This window comes from Staurois parvus, unplaced genomic scaffold, assembly GCF_062004578.1.
Source record: "Staurois parvus isolate SC_StPar_1 unplaced genomic scaffold, SC_StPar_1.0 ptg000285l, whole genome shotgun sequence".
Taxonomy (NCBI): domain Eukaryota; kingdom Metazoa; phylum Chordata; class Amphibia; order Anura; family Ranidae; genus Staurois; species Staurois parvus.
In genome coordinates this window covers 616,762-638,637 of record NW_028318081.1, presented here as the reverse complement: position 1 = coordinate 638,637, position 21,876 = coordinate 616,762, and the positions used below count along the sequence as shown (strand labels likewise).

At 38.0% G+C, this 21,876-nt stretch overlaps 1 protein-coding gene across 2 annotated transcripts in view; it reads right to left on the bottom strand.

Moving 5' to 3' along the window:
• Positions 1 to 18,752, bottom strand: part of LOC149458513 (uncharacterized) — a 78,844-nt gene extending 60,092 nt beyond the window's left edge. The window contains exons 1-14 of one of the 2 annotated variants that reach the window (XM_089682094.1): positions 18,615 to 18,752; positions 15,874 to 15,970; positions 14,452 to 14,489; positions 11,524 to 11,640; positions 10,158 to 10,179; positions 10,038 to 10,068; positions 8,844 to 8,922; positions 8,204 to 8,356; positions 7,798 to 8,006; positions 6,799 to 6,890; positions 5,412 to 5,518; positions 3,612 to 3,961; positions 915 to 1,018; positions 131 to 246 (exon numbers count right to left, since the gene is read on the bottom strand). In XM_089682094.1, the coding sequence (XP_089538220.1) occupies positions 131 to 246; positions 915 to 1,018; positions 3,612 to 3,961; positions 5,412 to 5,518; positions 6,799 to 6,890; positions 7,798 to 8,006; positions 8,204 to 8,356; positions 8,844 to 8,922; positions 10,038 to 10,068; positions 10,158 to 10,179; positions 11,524 to 11,640; positions 14,452 to 14,489; positions 15,874 to 15,931 (1,476 nt within the window). In that variant the 5' untranslated portion in view covers positions 15,932 to 15,970; positions 18,615 to 18,752. The remainder of the gene's footprint in view (positions 1 to 130; positions 247 to 914; positions 1,019 to 3,611; positions 3,962 to 5,411; positions 5,519 to 6,798; positions 6,891 to 7,797; positions 8,007 to 8,203; positions 8,357 to 8,843; positions 8,923 to 10,037; positions 10,069 to 10,157; positions 10,180 to 11,523; positions 11,641 to 14,451; positions 14,490 to 15,873; positions 15,971 to 18,614) is intronic. The other variant, XM_089682095.1, reaches the window with a different exon arrangement.
• Positions 18,753 to 21,876: the final 3,124 nt, after the last annotated feature.

The window sequence follows — 21,876 nt, the reverse complement described above, 5'->3', positions numbered from 1 at the left end:
GTCTATTGACTCAAACCCTTGTCAACTTTCTTCTGACTGTGACAACCAGAAACATTATTGAGAACCTCCTCATATCAGTTGTGGCAGGGACTGAATCAAGTAGCGAAGCCCAAAACAAAAAACAACTTACTCCATCAAAGTGTAGATTGAGACGAACTAGGTCAGCATAGGTTGCATATTCAATTGATTTTCCAAAATTTTGCTCCAGCCACTGAACGCTGTTGAGTCCATATGTGCATGCAGATTCTAGGAACAATACAACACTTATCACATGAGATCACAACTTTGAACACAACATTTACAGATGTCATGGTTTGCCTGACAATGGTTATTTTGCTTTTTAGTCTAGCCTTCAGTGTTACCTGCCAGATCTCTTGAAACAAATAGGCAACATGATACTTTTAATTTACTTTTTAATATATAGACAGGAGTAGAGGTTACACAGGTAGTTGCAAAACCAGAAAAAGCTATCAGGTGTCACCTGCTTTGATGTGCAGTGTGAAACGAGAATCGCAAAATGCAATCCCTGAGTCATCTGTGTGCTTAGCTGTTTGAGTTTTGCTTTAATGTTTACTTCATACATAAAGTATTTGCAAAATACATAAAAACTTTTTTATAATGGTCCTGTCTATATAAAAATACATAATTATTATAGAGTTTATTATATTTTTTTATATTGATGACAATTTTCTATTATCAGACAAAACTGTGAATAATACAACTGGCTGTCACCATCACATGACCAAGAACCACAGTGATTGGCTCCTGGTTGTTACAAGAGTGTACAGCTGATAAGTCACAATAAAGTTTTTATTGCATTGCATGATGTAGATAAAGCAAAGGTTACATATTTGAAAAATGAAGCAATTTGTTTTGCTTTAATACATAAAAATTGAAGAAAAGTGGATTTTTACCTGATTTGGTAGCCTCAGCATTCAAAAAGTTCATCCTGTATTGGAACACTAACTCTTTCAAGTCATCAGACAGCTGATCATAGACTATGTCGATTCCTTGGTAGCTAAAAAAATAACAATATGTGAAAGCTAAACAGCGATAAGGAAAGCAGCAATGGGTTACAGCTCATTACAAATATCATATAGGCATCAGAACTTAGGAATCAAATCAAATGATATCTTGATTTCAGTACAGGTCTACATCATATAGGGCAGTTTACTGTTGCTTCAATGATTAACTAGTAAAATGTTTAAGCTGTCCGAAACCTAGCAGTTGTCTATAAAGGTATATACATTTTGGATTGGCAACTCTGGTGGTAACAATGGGACTCTGAATAATAGACACTTTAACTCCATGGAGCGAACACAGACCCTCCATATGGTGTTTGTGAGATATCTCAAGCATGAGCAGGATATGCCTCTATGGAAGGAGAAGCATTTTGAATGGATGTTCTCTTGAGGAATGGGGGGCATGATAGTCAAGGGGATCCCTGCCTTACATTCGGGGGGGGGGGGGGGGCAAATAGTGACGGTATAAAAGCTCCAGGGTCAAAGATAGCAGTTAGGGAGGTAGTAAAATCTTCTACCTAACTTTCACATTAAGCTCTGCTGTTGATCATCCCCAAAAAGCCTTTTCTAACTTGACCATGATTTGAATAGGCCAGAACTGCTTTTGACAAGCGCAAATTTTACTCCCCCCTTTGTACTGTGTGTAGCCATTGTACAGGTAAAACGTGACACAATTGACAAAGCAGAGGTGGAACTATCAAACACAAGGCTTGGTACAGCAGACGATAAATTAAGAGCATTATTGGTAATAAAGTATAAATATCTGGAGAAGTCACATACAGTTGCAAGAAAAAGTATGTGAACCTCTTGGGATTACGTGGAGTTTTGCATGAATTGGGCATAAAATGTGCTCTGAACGTCATCTAAGTCACAACAATAGAAGAACACAGTCTGCTGAACATAATACTACACAAACAATAGATGTTGCCATGGTTTAATTGCACATAACATGTAAACATTCGCAGTGCAGGGAGGAAAAAATATGTGAGGCCCTAGCTTAATGACTTCTCCCAGAGCTAATTGGAGCCAGGAGTGAGCAAAACTGTTGCTACTCTCCCTAGGCGTGGTCGTCCTGTAAAAATGACTGCAAGAGCACAGCGCAGAATGCTGCATGAGGTAAAGAAGAATCCCAGAGTGTCAGCTAAAGTCCTACAGAAATCTCTGTCACATGCTAACATTTTTGTTGACACATCTACAATAAGGAAAACATTAAACAAGAATGGAGTACATGGGAGGACACCACGGAGGAAGCCATTGCTGTCCAAAAAGAATATTGCAGCACGTTTGAAGTTTGCAAAAGAGCACCTGGATGTTCCACAGCACTACTGGCAAAATATACTGTGGACAGATGAAACCAAGATTGAGTTGTTTGGGAAGAACACACAACACTATGTGTGGAGAAAAAAAGGCACAGCACACCAACATCAAAACCTCATCCCCACTGTAAAACATGGCGGAGGGAGCATCATGGTTTGGGGCTGCTTTGCTGCCTCAGGGCCTGGACGGATTGTTGTCAATGATGGGAAAATTAATTCCAGAGTTTATCAAGACATTTTGCAGGAAAACGTATGACCATCTGTCCACCAACTGAAGCTCCGCAGAGGATGGGTGATGCAACAAGACAATGACCCAAAGCATACAAGTAATTCAACAAAACAATGGCTGCAACAGCACAAAACACGCCTTCTGGAGTGGCCCAGTCAGAGTCCTGACCTCAACCCGATTGAAATGCTGTGGCATGACCTTAAGAGAGCGATTCACACCAGACATCCCAAGAATATTGGTACACTGAAACAGTTTTGTGAAGAGGAGTGGTCCAAAATGACTCCAGATCATTTTGCAGGTCTGATCTGCAACTACAGGAAACGTTTGGTTGAGGTTATTGCTGCCAAAGGAGGGTCAACCAGTTATTAAGTCCAAAGGTTCACATACTTTTTCCTCCCTGCACTGTGAATGTTTACATGTTATGTGCAATTAAACCATGGCAACATCTAATGTTTGTGTAGTATTATGTTCAGCAGACTGTGTTCTTCTATTGTTGTGACTTAGATGATGTTCAGAGCACATTTTATGCCCAATTCATGCAAAACTCCACGTAATCGCAAGGTTTTCACATACTTTTTCTTGCAACTGTATTAGTACTGTCATTGCCATAGATTTTTATACCATGTGTACTCCCATTGTAAAGAGAGTCAAATAGTGTAAGATGGACAATTGATTTGAAATCAACATATTCCAATACAGTCATCTTGAGCCAGATTTGGTGATTTTCTTCAGTTGCATTGGGCAACCGCTTAATGTCTATGATACCTTTTGGCAGTTTGGGCAAATGAAGGGTAAAATATATTTGTCTGACCATTATTTTTCCCCTAAAATAAGCTGATGCTGATATAAACTTAAAATAGGCATACAAAAGGACACTTGGCCAAGACAAACATGCATTTTTACAGTGTAATCAGTAGAAACAGTTGCCTGACTGTAGCTGGAGAATCCCTGAACCTCTGAAGGCTCTCATATGTCAATAGGCATCTTATGACCTATTCTCAGTGTAAAACAAAATGACATGCTATGTATTTTGTTTCTACTTACATGGCCTGGAAGTCAGAGCAGTCTATTGGAGCAAGCATCTGGAGGATGGTCTCATTGGTGGCTACGAGCAAATAACTAAGTGTTCCCTGGAAGATGGTATTTAGTTGAGGCTTACAGAGGGGATCTTGAATTTGGTTTAGTTTTTCCACAAGATTTTTCAGCAAGGAAAAAAGGACATCAGAATTGACATTTTTGGTTGGCAAGCTGCTCAGGAACCCATAACTGTAGGCAAAGTCATTGCTTCCCAGAAAATTAAGCACCTCAACTGAGGAATCGTAGCTGTTAAATGCATTGGTGCTTTCAACATATTGCGTCAATTGTATCTCAGTGAAGCTGCTTACTGCGGAGCCCTGCAAGGCAAACAAGAAATCTGATTAGATCATTTAAATATAAACTCAGAGCCAAAGCTTCTAGGGCTGTCCCTCCTTCTATGTTCTGACAAGTGGATGCAAGAGGCAGGTACTTTAGTTGCATTTAAAATGCATTGAATATTTTTCAATAGATACTGTACATACCTGATTTAATTTTTGCTTTATAACATCTGCCCTGAGATTAGCTTTATGCCAACAACTTTATTTTGGACATATTTGGTTATTATTATTTCACTTTTCTGGTTCCTACCACCAAAGAAAAATTGTGCACACAGGTTTTCACTACAGGTCACATTCTGTGCAGCTCCCACCTTCCTTGGAAGACCAGCAATACACCCAGGGACATCTGAAGATCTCTTTTATATGTTTGGAGGATCTTTGGGAATAAGTTCAACTCTTTCTAGATAGAGAGAAAGGCAGGCTATGCAAACAACCAGGAGCTGTGTGATGTCTAAGGCCTTATATGATCTCAGTATATGCTGAGCCGAAAGGGGTGGTACTGCTATAGATCACGTTCAGTTATGGGCATATCCGCCATAATGCATTCCCAGGAAATACAGTCCATCATAGCACATAATTTTCAACTAAGCACTCAGACCTAACACAGCTCTATTTTTTCCTACTTTAAATATCCGAAAAGCTCTAGTAAATTATGAAACAGTTTGTGTCTGTTCCCTAAAAAAACCCTTTAGGCTCCATCCAGATAGGGATTTGATGCAGAAAAAAACTGCATACACATTATTTTGGGCATTATAAAGAATAAAAAGTATTTACATTTTTGTGCAAAGGTCAAGAAGATCACCTATGATTTTTTTTCCCTAGGGTGAAAAGTTAGGGTTTAAAGCGGTAGTAAACTCTATTTTTTAGGTTGTACCTGCAGGTAGACTTACAATCAGGCTAACCTGTAGGTACAATTAATATCTCCTAAACCTGCACTGTACATCAGCAATAGCCAATGACATCACCTGCACATGCTAAGTGACGGTCTGCATTCATGGCATACAGTATGCCATAGAATGCAGAGCGCCGTGCCATGGCCAGGGCATGCACGAGACTAACATCATCTTGGCCCCCATTCAAAAACCTGGAAGGAAGACCAGATGAAGATGGAAGCACCAAGGAGCTGTGACAGAGCTGCGATGGAGGGCTCCGTGTGCAGGTAAGTCTATCATAATGTGCTAGTATGTGGTGCATATTAGTACATTATGACTTAAGCCTGCAGGGGGGATCAAATATTTCTTTTATTCTAGTGGCAGTTTACTACTTTAAGATAGTAGTAACATTTCTGTTACCTCTGGAGAAATCTGGTATTGCAATGTAATGATAAGATACAGTGGTACCCAGGGTAAATTATTATACCTGAATGGCTGAAGACCAGTTAGATAGAGCATGTCTATCTAGGATATTTTATAAACGGTTGGAAACTTACCCAGTTCCGATTACCAAAGGCTATTTGAAAGTCTTCAAAGTTCATGTTACTCTTATAATCCATGTAGTAGACATTAATTGAGTTTGCTAGGGTGTCTTTCCAGCAAGCTACAGAAACAAACATAATACAGTATATTATAAACTAGATAGTATCTAAGAGGGGTCGTCAAAAAGTTTCCATAACTTTATTTATTAGGAATTTAAAAAACAGCATGACAACTTATATACTAAACTGCAAGGTCAGCTGGTTTGCCAGACAGACTAGTCACATGACACCCTCAGACACAACCAATTACTACTCCTCTTGCCCTCACTGTTTCCAACAAAAATATAAAAGCGCGGAAACTATTTGAAGACCCCTCATATAAGATCTAAGCTTCTGCAAAAAAAATAAAAATAATATATATATATATATATATATATATATATATATATATATAAAGAGAGAGAGAGAGAGATGTAACTAAACATATCAGTATGTTCCTATATTTGTATATCATTGTTCCTGTGTATATTTTTAAATATATATCACACATCTATAGCGATATCTGTTCATTACATACTCAAGACCTGCATCCTGTTTTGCAGCGTTACACAATAGTTGCACTTTACTGCTCTATGTCACAAGACAAGCATGGCTAATATGATATCTCAACACTTGTTAAAAGAAGGAGAGGCAAAGCTATTTCACTGAGACACTGAGAGCTCTATGGTTAATCTACGCATTCCGGTTTTAATGCAACAACAAAAATATGGAAGGTCAAGCTTGTAAAAATGTGAAAGTCACCTGTTAAAGCAACCCTTTCACTACTCAAAAGTTTACTAGTGAAATTATACCTTTAAAAGGAGAGTGTAATTACTCACCTCCCCCTCTGCTGGTGCTTCTAAATGCAGCTTCGGTCCTGAGAAGTGGTCCCCCAGATTCCACTGGGAAATAGACATTTCTAAGAATGTCAGTCTCCTGAGTCCCCTGCAGCTATCATTGGTTCCTTCTACTGATCCCTATGTCCCTACTGTCTCTAGTTTGGGGGATGAATTCTCAGGATCAGAACAATGTTTGGCAGTGCACACAGTGGGGAAGGTGAGTATTTACTCTGTCCTTTTAAATGTATGCCTTCACTGGGAAAGTGACAAGTTCTCATTAATGTACAAAACATGAAATATGTGCTCACTGAATATACACTATACCATCCTTCTAAGAAAATAATGCTTGCTTCACAGCAGAGTGCTTTTGGGATCATTTTGGTTTAACTGTAAGGGTTATACAAATATATGTAAAGAGAAATATTGAAAGAAACTATATATAGCTTATACATGGTATGACGTGTTTAGTCATAGGGTGTGTCTGGCAGGGATCACTTTGGCGTTGTGTAAGTTTGCATACTCACATTTTGCCTTGATGAAACTGGTTATCCACATTCCAATGTCATCCTTAGTTACATTGCTAAATGAAGAATATTGCAAATGCAGTGCCTGGACACTGAAAGGAAGGAAAAAAGGATGCTGAGGTTTACTTCCAACGTCTGTTTTACACAATGCCAAGCACAAAGGATGGCTGCCACCTTAATGGTGATTAGATCAGTACATAGTGGCTAGTGAGTTAGGCTCAGTATGCACGTTGAAATATGACCATATTATTTCTGTACATTCACCTTTAGATCTACCAAAACTATACAATTTGAGTGAGGGCCTACCTGAACTATCCAATTAATCTAAATTCAATATGGCAGACTTTTGCACTACATGCATGTTGGTAAATCTAAAGGAGATCGTGTAATCAGGCTGTAACATGTTTGGTGAGCTTTCAAGAGATCCCCAGTGGAGTCAAAGACATCAAAAGACTTCCCCATTTTTTCCACAACTAACAAAGCAATTTGCAGTTCAACTTTAAAGTAGATCTAAACCCAGTCTCTAAAATCTCATATATGTTTTCACATGTTAATGCCTTGTGAAAAGTTGTTTTCCTTTTATGTCTGCAGATTCATTGAGAGAATATCTGGTGATCCTGACAAAAAGGTCCTTGATCAGCCACTTCTTGCTATGGAATGACAACTATGCAACTACATCCTTTACATGCTTCCATAATGGAAACTACAAGATGCCAAGCTGACACACATTGAGCAGACATGTCCCAGGGTTGTCACTGTCAGGAAGCCAGTCCACAGCAACAATTTACAAGTGATGCTTGAGACAAGAAGTGGCTGAAAGAGGCTGGAGAAGATTAGAGGCACTGAGATAACAAAAAAGTAAAAATGTTTATTTATTAGAAAGACAAAAAAAACCCCATGTGGCAATGATTTAAGATACCCAGTGCTTTAGCAAAGGTAATTTTTAGCAAAGCTACTTCTACTTGAATAGCCCATGTAATGAGAACATATTGGACTTACATGATCTCCAGTCCTTCACATGTCACTGTGGTGGTAGTTAAGCAGTTCAGGATCTCATTGTTGATGGCAGGTATGAAGGGATATAGCTTGTCCAGTACCCAAATAGCTAGTGACCCAGGGCTCAGATTTTGTGGATCTTGCCTTAGTTTCTCCCACACTGCATTCAACACATATTGTCTGCTTCGTGCTGTAATGGATGAATAAGGAACCTGAAAGACAGAAGTTTGTGAAAGTGATGTTGCATATCAGTCTGACCCTAGGACTCCCAAAAGTTTAAAAAAGGGCTTCTCACTGACATGCTGGAGACTAAGCCATATGCTGCCAGAAGGTGAATATGTACAAACAATGGGACTGCTATGAAAGCGAACTTTCTGCTTCATATTCAGGGCACAAGGAAGGGACTTACCATAAGATTGACCTTGTTCAGCACGAACCCAATTGTGTTCAAACTGAGTTGGTTGAAGAAAAGCGAGAATCCTCCTTGCGTAATGATCGCATCAGGGTTTGTAATGAAGCAGTTCAGGATGTCATAAACTGTGTTGTCTGCCACATTGCTCAACTGTGAATAAAACAGCAGGAAATAAAACCATTTTAAAGTGACCCTGTCATTGTCCATGACACAGTGAACATGACCTGAGTCTTCCCTGGCATTGCACTTAAAGATAATTCACATTTTAGAAACAGAGTTAAAACTGTAAAAGGTAAAAGAGAAGACGACAGACACTGTGCTTGGTTCTTACCATAATGAAAGGAAAGATTTAGTGTGTTTTGGGACTAAAGATATTGCAATGTGATTACACAATCAGTTGCAACATAACAATTGGCAGAGGCATAAAGGCGCAGATATTGACCACATTTTTTTTATCATAATAAGTGGAGGGAGGGGTTGAACAAAAGTTCACAATGGAAGAGTAAGTGGACAGGCAATTAAGTGAACCCCTTCTTGAACACACACCAAATCTTTCCTGATGCAGTTGCTGAACAATGGACACAGTATTGTTTTAATTCATGAGACACAATGAAACACAAAACACAATCAAACTTACGTCTGCACAAGCATAGTGTTGAAAAGAAGTGCCGCACACATCAAAGGTTGGACTTTTCAGAAGCTGAACTAGATCGTCACTAGTTTTTAAAAAAAAAAGTATTATACAAAAAATATTATAAAAGGGAACAGACTATTAGTAAGTAATATAAGGTGGATATTGGGTGAAAAATTTTTCTAAAATGCCAAACGCTATACATAGAAACATTTCACAGTTACAGTGCCTACCAATATTCACTGCTTCCTCTGTTTAAAGGGTTGCTCTATTTATTAGTAATATGTCAGTTAGATAGGAGGCAAGCTTAACTTATTAGGGTATATTATTAGGCAAAACCTTTGTTTAAGTTTTCGAAGTTAAGAAAATATTTTAAGTTAAGGGAAGGGTTTAGGGTTTTTACTTTGGCTTTCTGTGTCCCACTGAGAGATTTATCTTTACTTTCTGTCCTGTAGACACAGGTAGAGGAAATCTCTCCAAAATAAAAGAAATCACCATTATCTTTGAAACAGGTGTCCCTATTAGACATATGTATGTTGGAAATGTTCGTTTTGGATGCATTTTCTTCTAAAAAGTGACTCATTACGAAACGAAACGCACACGTCTAGTCCCTATTGCAAGATTTCCCCTCTATTGCAGGTGGCTGAATTAGCAATTTTTCAGGCACTTTTCCCCTTATTTTCTATCTAGTAATCCTGCCAGTAAAACATGCTCTGTCCTAGAATTACAATTCTCACTCACTGCATTTACGGGAGAAGCAGGACTATAGAAAATATATCCCTCTTCTTTTCTCTATAACATTGGAGGGGGGTGTTCTGTAGTTCACAGAGGTAAACTGGGAAGGGCTGAAAATGTTGCTTGAGATAATGCTGAGGAGTGCACAAGACACAAGAGAGCACTACCTTAACAATACATTTCACTTCTTTGATTCATTTTAGTTTTTTAAATATACCATGGAGAGCATTTTGTTATATTTGTTTGATAAATGCAAAAAATGCCTGTGGATCTCACTGATCTCACTGATATAACAACATGCTTTCCATGGTACATTCAAAGAACCAAAAGAAATCAAACAAGTGAAATTCATTGTTAAGGTATACAGTTTATAAATGCTGAATCATATAACACATGACAGTTTTTTCCATGCTTCTGATCATTATGTTCATCATTTAGAATGTTTTATTTAAAGAGGATACTTACAGCCCAACATAGCTGGAGCAGATTGCACGACCTGTCATAGAGAAACATACATGTATTAAGCATTGACTTACCTAGTTCTTACCCATACACTAGAAAAAAAAAAGCAGTATGTGTACTTACCAGCTTGCACGTAAGAGGGGCACTGCAAAATGTTAAATAAAATAGTTAATTATTTTGCTTTTGGCAAACGTTTTTATATTCCATCACAACAATATTAAACATACTTATATAAACTGAACATTAAAATAAATACAAGATAACATTCCTTTAATTCTTTTCTTGAGCATCTCACTTTCAAGTAGATACAGATACTTATTTAAAGGGTCAATTCACCTGATGTTAAAATTAAAATCTTGTGTTTTTTTTATTATCCCTTGGCACCTTAATTCCTAACTCCTCCCACCTATAGCTGAGTAATCAAATGACCATTGTTCTTCACCCCCAACTGAAAAATTAAATTTGTATGTCTGGACCATTTAAAATGAGTTTTTGATCTGCCTTGCCATGCTGCCTTTTCTGAGATACAAGATGATCCAATAAGTACTTGTTTTCTAGATATTACTGTTCCGATACTATTCCGATATCCCACTGTGGCTGGTCACAGGACTAGGTGACAAGGAGTTTGATCATGTGCCAATTTTTTTATGTGAGGTAATTATTTCTGGGCTTCTATTTTCATCTACTGATATGATAAAGTAGGGAACATAGTAGATAGTAGAGCAGTGAACTGTTGTACAACTATAGGTCCAGTGTTATACTTATGCACACCTCCTTTTATTCTTTTTTTCTCTTGACCTTTCTCTGGATACTTAGCACAGAAGATAATATAAGCAGTGCACCAAGAAAAGTAGGAAACAGAATTTCACAATCGGAGTGTTGGGATAACTTGCCTCTTGAGTTAGGTCAGCTATTTAGTTAGGGTTGCATGGTGAAAACTAAGGACATGGAAACGTGGAACAATGGTGCAACAGTGTAAGATAACAAACATGAAAAGTCCAGAAGGCAGGGAACAAAGGACAGACTGAAGTTATTAGAAGTCGAATTGCAGAGTCAGGTAAAAGGTCAGCAAGACACAAATCAAAAGCCACAAGACATGACCAGAGATGAAGGAGTATAATTTGACAAATGACACACAAGTTAAGGGAGTATGATCAAACTGGCCATTCCCTTATTACTAGAGGTCATTTGTCACTCTGGATATTGAATAAGAAGACAAAATAAAATAAACCATTTCTTCTTTGGTGACAAGACAAAAATGACAGAACTGGGACACGGAAAACAGGAATAGAAGAGACAAAATAACAAGGACTGAACGGTATGGACACACACAAGGAACGGGACAAAAAAGGATGACAGCTTAGTAAGCCTATAACAACATGATGTTGGTAGTGACTGTAGTCTTAAACACTTCATATTAAATATACAGTATTTAAAACATTGGTCTTATTATGAGAAACTGAGATATAAAAAAGAAAGGGGTCCTTACACTGTCAGAATTCGTTGCTACAACATCAGCTATTATTGTTGTTTCAAATGCCCAAGCGCCTAATTCTTTTGGTTCTGCAGATGGATTTGCAGCTGCTCCTTCTGGTTCTGCAGATAACTTTATGGAAAACCATAGTTTGAAGGTTACTGTCTAGCATGTTTTAAAACAAAAACAACTGATGTTTTTAAAGTATAAATAAAAACAAATCGGTGCAGGGAGAGGACCACGCATATAAAAGTCAAGATATGGTTAGTGACATATAACGGATAAAACAGGAGAAATAAAACAGGAAAAAAAGTACAATAATAATTAAATCAAAATTGGATGGCAATAAAGCGACAAATGATAATAGAGACATAAAAGTCCATAGTCCAAGGGTCCTAGGTAGAGGATGGTTGGTGAAGGCAGCTCCCCATAGAGCGAAGCAGAACTCTGTAGAAGTGTTAAAGCATGGTAAAAGAATGCCTTTGGTAAGCCCTCAGTCTGCCAGTGATGTGCAGCGTGGTCCTGGTCATGCAGGATGAGCAGAGATGCAGCCGTCAGTAGTAAGCAATGCAGAGAGTTTTTGAAAATGGCACCGAAACCAGCGTGGACCGCAAGGAAGTCGGGACCTCGGCGGGCGACCAATGGCAAGGCAGGAACAGGGTCAGCTGACGTGTTTCGAAGGCTCTGAAGAAGCCAGGGTCTGAAGAAGAAGCAAGTGCTTCAAAACGTGCTTCAAAACACGTCACCTGACCCTGTTCCTGCCCTGTCATTGGTCGCCCGCCGAGGTCCTGACTTTCTTGCGGTCCACGCATGACCAGGACCCATCTACACATCACTGGCAGACTGAGGGCTTACCAAAGGCATTCTTTTACCATGCTTTAAGACTTCTTACGTTTGTGAGTAGTTTTTACACCACTTGTTACCAATACATTTTTAACCCTCTACACAGAGATTGGCGCCCCCTTGTGTCCAATTTGTTTTTAAAGTATAACACTGCAAAGGCCCTATAGGGTTACAGGAAATATAAGGACAGAAATGATGACAAGTGAGGACATGCCTTATTAATTATCTTGAAGCCGCTTTTTAAGCTGTTTTTGATTTGTCTAACAATTAAAACGTTGTGTAGTAAGTACTAGAGCAGGGGTCTCCAAACTTTCTAAACAAAGGGCCAGTTTTCTGCCCTTCAGTCTTTATGGGGTCTGGACTGTGCCCATTGGGAGTAGAAAAGGTCCCGACGTCAGTGGGAATAAATAATGCCCCGTTTTTGGTATCAGTGGGAGGATAGCACCCTATTTTTGGTGTCAGTGGAAGGAATTGCACCCCATTGTTTGTGTCAGAGGGAGGAATTGTGCCCCATTGTTGGTGTCAGTGATAGGAACTGTGCCCCATTATTGATGTCAGTGGGAGGAATTGTGCCCTATCGTTGGTGTCATTTGGAGAAATTGTATCCCATCATCTGTGTCATTGGGGGGAAATATGCCCCATTGTTGGTATCAGTGGATGAAATAGTGCCCCAAGGGCCAGATAAAAGCAAGCAAAGGACATCATCTGGCCCCGGGCTGCAGTTTGGATACCACTGTACTAGAGTATACCTGTGCTTGAAATTTAGCAAACGCAACAGGTAAAATCTGCAAAGTGGAAAACCACAAATTCAAAGAATATAGGCATTTTTCAGTTTGCTAAATACCAGTGGGTTTTTTTCTTGTTTTTGTTGTTTTTTTAATAAATAAAGCTGAAAAATGTGAAGATTGAGCAGTATTTAGGTGTAAGGTGTGGTAAATTTGCGTGTGTTCTTTTTCCTTAGGGGCAGAAGGTGCTTCATGTTTTAAATCAATTCTGGTTACCAAAGACATACAAAGTAATTTCCAGTATGTGCCCTGAGGCAGTTTTAGAAGGATAAAAGAAAAATACGTTATTGATGAACATAGTGACAAAACTGAACTTTAAGCCCACATGTGGAATTGTTCACTTTTTCGAGAAGTTTTATGTAGAGCTGAACTTGGAATATATCAAGTGGATAAACAACAGGGGATATGTTATTCAGTTAATAAAAGAGATTTCATAACAATAGTTTTATTACATGTGTCTCTTTGTCTAGGATGTTTGCACACAGAAAGAAATAAGTTATTTAATGATACAAATAAGGGTGTAACCCAATTGATATATTTGGGTACAGGACCTCCCACAAAGCACAAAGAATGTTATGTGCCTAAACACCAAGATAATATAAAAGCGCTCTTGGGAGCTTCTTGCTAGCTTAAATGTCCGCTAAACATTTTTAGGGATGTGTAAAAACCATATGTTTACTGAATGTGACAAGTAGCCAAAAATGAGGACATGATGGAAATCCTGTCTAAGCTGGACCTAGGGATCTGCTGTTTTCATTTACATTTATGTGCATTCTTTTGTGAACAAGCAAAATTAGTTTGATCAAAGCAACATGCAGTCTAACCACACAGCCTGGGACTTACACCCGTTTGACTTTACCAGCTCATTATGATCCATCTAAGCATCAACTATTTAGTGACGTTTATCATCTGTCATATAAAGTACTGAAAATTTAACTAGGAAGTTTAATATTATGAGGTTGGCATTCAATATTTTGTTCATGGAAATCATACTTCCATGGAAATCACGTAAACCATGGAAATCATACTACCTCCTTTTTAAGAAGGAAACCATGAAGACCTAAGACTAGAGGAATTCTCTAAAACTGGTGAAATAAAACCCAGTTTCAGTAATAAAAATTGTTGATGCCATCATGATGTGATCCTTCGACCTTGAACCACTATGTCATTTTTAATGTATGAATTTAATGCAGGTTACAATTTCAAAATTAGCAGCACAAAATGACACACATCTGTTCCTTTCATATACAGAACAAGAATTCTCTAATTCCAGGCAGCACACAGAGAACAATAAATCCAAATTTTAAATACTTACAATTTCGGGGCCTGATGTCTGTCCATTTATACAGTGATCTAAACATAGCACAAATGACAGTTACTATTTATTTTGAATGAGACTCAGAAATTAAAAAATTGTCTTATATACTCTGTTAGGCTAGACTGCACCTGTTCCTGCAGCCACCTGCACAGAAAAATTCAGGAGATATGTGCAGGTGCCACTATTCCTAATTGCACACCGCATGCACTGGAAATCACTCCCACACTGGGAACCACACTGCACTTGCAGTACCTGTGTGGGCTGCGATTCCAGAAATGGTGTGTTTTTCCCTGTATTTCAGAAGGAATGGCAGCTCATTCAAATGAATGGGCTGCCATGCCCACGCAAAATGCGGCTCACGGAGCCACACCAATGTGAACCTAGGGTTAAAAGGAATGGGATCTGACAAGTGAGTACTTGTTATTGTTGCTTACAGATAGTAATAAATGAACTTTAGCAAAACACAAGAGGGTTACCCTCCGCATATGGAAAGTTTTCTTTACAGTAATATTTGTGAAAATGTGGAATAGACTTCCACTATAGCTACTCCTAGCCAACTCAGTTGATGGTTTAAAAAAAGTCTGGATGTGTTTTAAAATACTCAAAATTTAATTGGCTATTAATATGTAGAAGAAATAACACTGTTGATTGTTAACCTGGGGAGTATCAGATTGTCTTAGGAGGTCAGGAAAGAAGTTGTTCCTTGTTAGAGCAACTTTGATCACTCTTCCTCTAGATTTTTTAGTTATTTATTTTAAGCTGACCATACAAAGCAAGGACTGGTCGAATTTCAATCCATGTATGGGCACTGTGGTTGTACAGAAGTTGATTCACAGATTGACTTCTGTACAACTGCTCTGTCGCATTTTCCGTGCTTATTCACCACCGCAGGCTATAGCCTGAAAATCTGATCAGTGTATTCTGATGGCAAGGAGGTTTCTCCACTCAGAATACAATAGCTCAGCAGGGAAGATTCCTCCATCCATACTGAGTGTGTGGATTGGGGAAATAAGTCAGATTTTTACGTTCAACCCAGTGGTCTATGGGCTTCCTTAGTCTTTTGGTTGAAGTCGATGGGCATATGTCATTTTTCAAACTGACTTTCTATACGTCACAAATGTCAAATATGTACAAAGCATTTCAAATAACTTTTAAAATGAGCATACAAGCATCATGAAAATAAGGAGCATGTTGTTCCAGTAAATCCAAGTCACCACTATATAATTTATCATGTTTATTTATGATGTCCCTTCATTTGTGTGCTGAGCCAAAATCTAGGTGACTGCATTCATTATGCTGAAGGCAAGTTCTCTATTGTCCGTATTTTAATAAATAGGCCGGATGTAGTTTCCAACAAACAAAACTACTACTAACAAAGTACAATAAAATAGTAAAGTAGTAGATTAAAAAAAAACTTACTTGAAAGCAGTATTCCTGATATAAATAAAAGGACGGTTGAGGCTGATATCCTGCCCATCCTTCCAGACACCTGTCTGTATCTGTGCCGCTCTTTCTACTGTTGATTAAACATATTAAAATTTATTGATATAAAATAGTTAATTAACTGTCATCAAGGTATAAGTGTTACCTAATCTCAATTTAGAATGATTATATTAACATAGTGTAAGTTTTGGATAGGCACAAATAAATCCTGAACATGCTACCTGGAATAAATTAAAGAACTGGCCCAACATGGCCCAGCCAATATAATTCAAAATCTCTCTGTAGGTTTGACTTATCATTCTAAAGGAAATTTAAAAGCCTTTAAAGTAAAACTATAATGGCTGATAATACATTTTATTTCAATTTTAAAAGTTTATAAACTAATATTTTATTTCATTGCTTTTGATAAGGAATATATATAGCCAAAACCTTTTTTTTTATTTTGTATTGTGTAGGAAGGGGTTCAAACCCCTGCAAGCTCATTGTTTGCTCCTTTTGTCCAATTAGGGAAAGGTTTCCTTCATTTCCTGTCCCAGAGACACAGCAGGAAGTTAGAAGATATCTCCCAAAGAGAGAGGAATTCCTCTCTTAGACAGTTGTCCCCGATACAAGTGGCACCATTGGAAGATGTCCCTTTAAAACTTGTTCTGGGGACAACCTATGGATTTCCCCTCACTTTATTGCTAAATGACAATGGTCTTCAGCAGAAATAGAGGGTAAATCTCCCCACTGGAAACACAGACAGCAATACGAAATTGGCAGGGGTCTAACGTTTCCCCACTCTATCCAAAACTAAGATTATTACCCACTTTACATGGAAAAAAAATGTATATTTTAGAAAGCTACATTTAACAGGGGGGGGGGGTGCAAATCATTGACTTTTTAGTTCATGACTGTTTCTAACTAATGGGGGTCTGTTCTGTCTCCAACTCATTCAGCTGTGTTTTTGGTATGAATAGACATAAATAGCAGAAGATTATATTGTACAGGCTATTCACAGCATATAACTAAATCATTACATTGTTTACAAGCATCTATATATAATCAAACTTATAGCAGCGTTTTGTAAGCAAGATTCCTAAATATACAAACCAGACTAATGGTATTCAAGCATCATCTAACATTTTACTTTTTAACATTTTAGAATGCAGTAATCTATTGGTTTATGTATGAGCTATATGAATGCTCTATAAATTGCACTTACATAACCAGAACAAGCACTATTCCAACAAAACAAAACCCTTCAGGAGTGGCCATTTACATTTTCTTAAAGTGTTTTTCTATATCAAAAACGCAGAAAATTGTGTTTATATTTCTGACACTAGCCCCAACGGAATATAAAAGCTCTATCAGTGTTAATTACTGTGAAACTGATCATCATAGTTAATAACACTGCGTCCATGTACTGTTGAATATGGAAAAGGCACTATGCATAACGGTAGTAGAACAAGCCTCAAACCAGATCTGCAGCATAACTGATATTAAAAGCTGTATTGCCCAACTTAGCCTTGGAATAATAACAACTGCACATACAATTTAAAAAAAAAAAAAACATTTTTATATATATAAAAGAATGTAAACTGAATTTCATCTTATTTAGCTGTAAGTGGTACATAACTTTATTCCGGAAGAAATATAATTTTTCTTTCATTGTTTAGACCAAGATCTGTTTTAAAATGACATGTAAAAAGCTTTGTTTTTAATTGCAGAGCGATATTAAAGGAGATTTTCAGACATAACTAATTGTTTAAGCTGGTCTTATACATCGACAATGGTTGAATGTTCACGAATGTCCAGGGTCTTGGACGGTCTTATGGACCAGCTTCCACCTTACACAGGGAGTTCCTGCTCAGAGAATAAATGGCAGTTCCCACTTATCTTGGATGAAACAACAGAAATCAGTTTGCAAACCTGATTGTTGTTTTTTCCCCTAGAGCAGGGGTGTCAAACTAGCGGCCCTCCAGCTGTTGCGAAACTACAAGTCCCATCATGCCTCTGCCTTTCGGAGTCATGCTTGTAACTTTCAATCTTGCAATGCCTCATGGGACTTGTAGTTTGGCAACAGCTGGAGGGCCGTCAGTTTGACACCCATGCCCTAGAGAATGCTTTCTGGTTGGTGCTGCCACAAAGACGTTAGATCGATCTGAATTGCCATCTAATGTCTGTGGGTATCCATAGCCCTTTAAAGTCCATACAAATGTCCAGTGCCAAAATAAAAGTTATCAGTAGTAAAAATATGCCAATGCTTAAAATGTAAAAAAAAATGTTAATGCAATTATAATGGCGAACAGACATTATCTAGCAATTACAGTTCTTTTTTTAAAAAATATAGTCCACATAGGTGCAAGACACATGAGCAAGGAATTGTTTAAGTACATATTAAATGCCATAAGCAGTTAAGATTTTTTTTTTAATTATATGAATGATAATTATTCAGATTTTTGTTTCTCTCGAAGTAAAATGTTGCGAATATAAAAATATGTTTACTTTGTTTTATTTAATTAAGAATTAATAATATCAAAACATATGCTTCAAATGTTTGTTTTAGTCCCCTGAAGTCCAAAGTTGCAAAAATAAAAATGCATTTATAACTAATAATCTTTCTTTAAAGTGTGATAGTCCAGTATTTATCTGGATCATCCATTCCATTGCCATCAATGCCTAATGGTTGGGTAGATAGAGGTGATACAGCTAGTGAGAATAGAAGGAGTACTTACTCTGGTTTTCAGTCTTCTGCACCTGTCCTTAGAAGAAATACGATGTAGACTGATGCTTTGTCACCTACATAAGGAGTACTTATAGCCTGACACAAGGCTTAGGGTTACAGCTCCTAGCTATTTGGACAGCAGTCAAATGGCCCAGCCCAGATAAAGGCTGTTCTGTGTGTCACTACATTCCTAGCTTGTGCTGTACATCAGAGGACATTCTCTGGCCTGAGGTACTTCTCTGTCCCTACCCTGTACCTGAAGGGTAGATAGGACCCTTTGGTGTAACTAGGTCACAACACTTCAGAATGATGGGACCATTTTCTTCAGAAATAAGTGAATAAAATATCACGTATAAAATAAAACCATACATTTATTTCTAGTTTTCAGTTTAATTTAATGTTTATGTCTTTTTTCTGTCATTTTATTTAATGTTTTCTTCTTCATTTTAACAATTCTGTTATTTTATGTTTTCTTACTTTATTTCAACAATTCTGCCATTTTACGAGGAGCGTTCAAATCAAACCAGGACTTTTAATATTATAAAAGGAATGCTAGCATGGAGGTACTACACGTAGTAGTAAGTGGCAAGTGTGTCCTATTACTGATAGGCAGTGCACATGTTGGGGGCCAGTCCAGAGACCATTCAAGATGGCAGACAACAGTGTTGGTGTGTGCATGGAACAGCGTGTGCTGATGAAGTTTCTTGTGAACGAAGGTGTATAACTCACAGATATCTACAGAAGACGTCAATCACAGGTCGGTGATGAGATGCTCAGCCACAGTAAGACATTTTAAACTTTTAAAGGTCAGTGACGATAGCGGCCTTGGTGGTTTCTAGCCGACAGCAGTCATTCCTGTGAACGCCTGATCCTGGATAATCGGCGCAAGAGACGAATCTTGCTGTGGGAACAGTGAACACAATGATGGTGCAGTGAAGCAGGCTGTCCTAGGATGGTTCAGACGTACTGATAAATCTTTCTATGCCAAAGCTTTAACCTCCCTGGTGGTATTCCGGAGTGTAGCTCGGGGTAAAGTTTCAGTACCACAAGCGGTAACCCCAAGCTACACTCGGGCTTACCATGCGGCGCTGCTCTGGGATCCCTTGATCACCTTACCTTGTCCTGCGCTCCCGCCATATCCCCCCTGCAGTGTCCTCGGCAATGTAATCCGGCAGATGCCGGCATCTGTCATCTGGGTTCCGTCTCCTGCGAGCGTCGGGACGTATGGGGGACGGAACGGCAGGAAATTTGAAAATGACAAAAAGTGACATTCACTAAAATCACTAAAATCACATAGTAAAACATTACCGTATCAAAGCATTTCACATACATTTTGTCCCGAGTGCTTTGTCCGGCGCCCTGCCTGCATTTTTACTGTTCTTTCTGCCTGGAAACTGAGAAATGTCCATGGCGCCCAAAAAGTGTCCCTTTAGGTCAAAAGCGGTTTTAGACCGGCTAGAGAACAGCGATAGTAAATCAGAACCACTTGCAGAATTGAGTGATAATGATTCGTGGGGAAATTCGTCATCAGACACTGAAAACGATTTTGCAACTTTGCTCAGTGATGTGCGAACTTGGCGCTATATTTCCAATTTCAGTGTTTTTGGTTTGATTATATTATTGAATTAAATGTATTATTATTATATTATTATTTTTTATGATTATTTATTAAATTATCATTTATGATTTCACGTTTCAAATTTTAACATACCTGGGATGTTTACTAGACTCTTGTTCAGATAGATTTCAGTGAGTTATTCCTAAAAATTACAGGCCTACAATATAAAACGCCAAATTTCCATGCAAAATAATGGTACCGCTTTCAGCACCAAAAATCTGAAATAATCATCCCGCCAGGGAGGTTAAAGGCATTAGTTAAACACGGGGATAGGTGTATAAATGTAGCAGGGGAGTATGTAGAAAAAAATGTAATTTCCGCTCCTTGAAATTTGTTCTTTTATTATATAAACTCAAAAGCCCCAGTCTGACTTGAATGCACCTCGTATTTATTTTTTAAAGGGGTTACTACTTCCCCTCCTGTATTCCAAGCACATTTATAAATAAATTGGCTGCACATTGGCCTCACATTTATGTGCACGTTTGCCCATTCAAAAACATTAGTGGAAGTTTGATAATATCTGTTCTTCATTGAAAAAAAGTGATTGGTGTATCATTCACTCATTTTAAAAATGAAGACTAGCACTTTGTCTGGACATGTTTTTTGCACATTTGCCAGGCGAAGAAAGAGAAAGGGTACATTTCCCAATGAAAGTACAGTAATTGCCTGTGGAGACCAGTATCCATAATATTGAATCTGTGCTCAGTTTTGGGTGGCTAAATGTATTTAATTATTTGACTTTTTGATTAAAAAATGTAAAAGTTATCAGCTTGACACACTAACCATAGTGACTGGTATCCACCATGGCATTAAGCATCAAGCCGTTTGCCATACCCTTTAGGGCTGGTTTAAACTTTTGTGAATAAAAAATGCAGGTAAAAACTGATATACATTTACCTGCATGTACCTGAGTTCTGTGTCTGTATACCTGCATTTTTATGTATGTACAGTATACCTGCATTTTATGCGTTTTTTTAACTCATATTACGTTTAGCTGCTTTTTTGTGAGTTTTCTGACTATCTCCTGTGTCATCATTTCCTTTTCAGACAAAAGACAATAAAATCATTATTAGCGGACACAAACACAACATAACTTTTAATTCCTGCTAAATCTAAAAGACAGATCTATATTGAAGCAATAAATAAAGCTCTGTGTGTGAATGAGGTCTTGGGGTTCAGTCACATAAGTGTTGTGGTCTGTACAGTGTAAGGCAGATTTATTTTTTTTACTGTGCAGGCCTATGTTACGCTAAGTGGATGCAACAACTGTACAAACACCGTGGCAGGTCCTAATTTGACAGGCATGTGGGTGCATGTGTACACAGACAGTGCGCATTCAGGGCCACTCACCAGCATTTGGACACCTGTCAAATTAGGAGTTGCGGCTGTGTTCAAACAGCAGCTGTGTCCCCATAGAGTAATATGTTACAATAATTTTATGGTTTACATTTTTTTCACAATTCTTTTTTTTGAGGGGGGGGGGAAAGGGGAGCAGTGGATGGTGTCAGTAGGGCAGTGGGCAGTGTCAGTAGAGCAGTGGAAGGTGTCAGAAGGGCAGTGGATGGTGTCACTAGTTTTTTTATTTTTATTATTTTATTCTTTTTTACAATTTAATTTGTTAATATTTTTTTAATTTGTTTTAACTGCCTTTTTT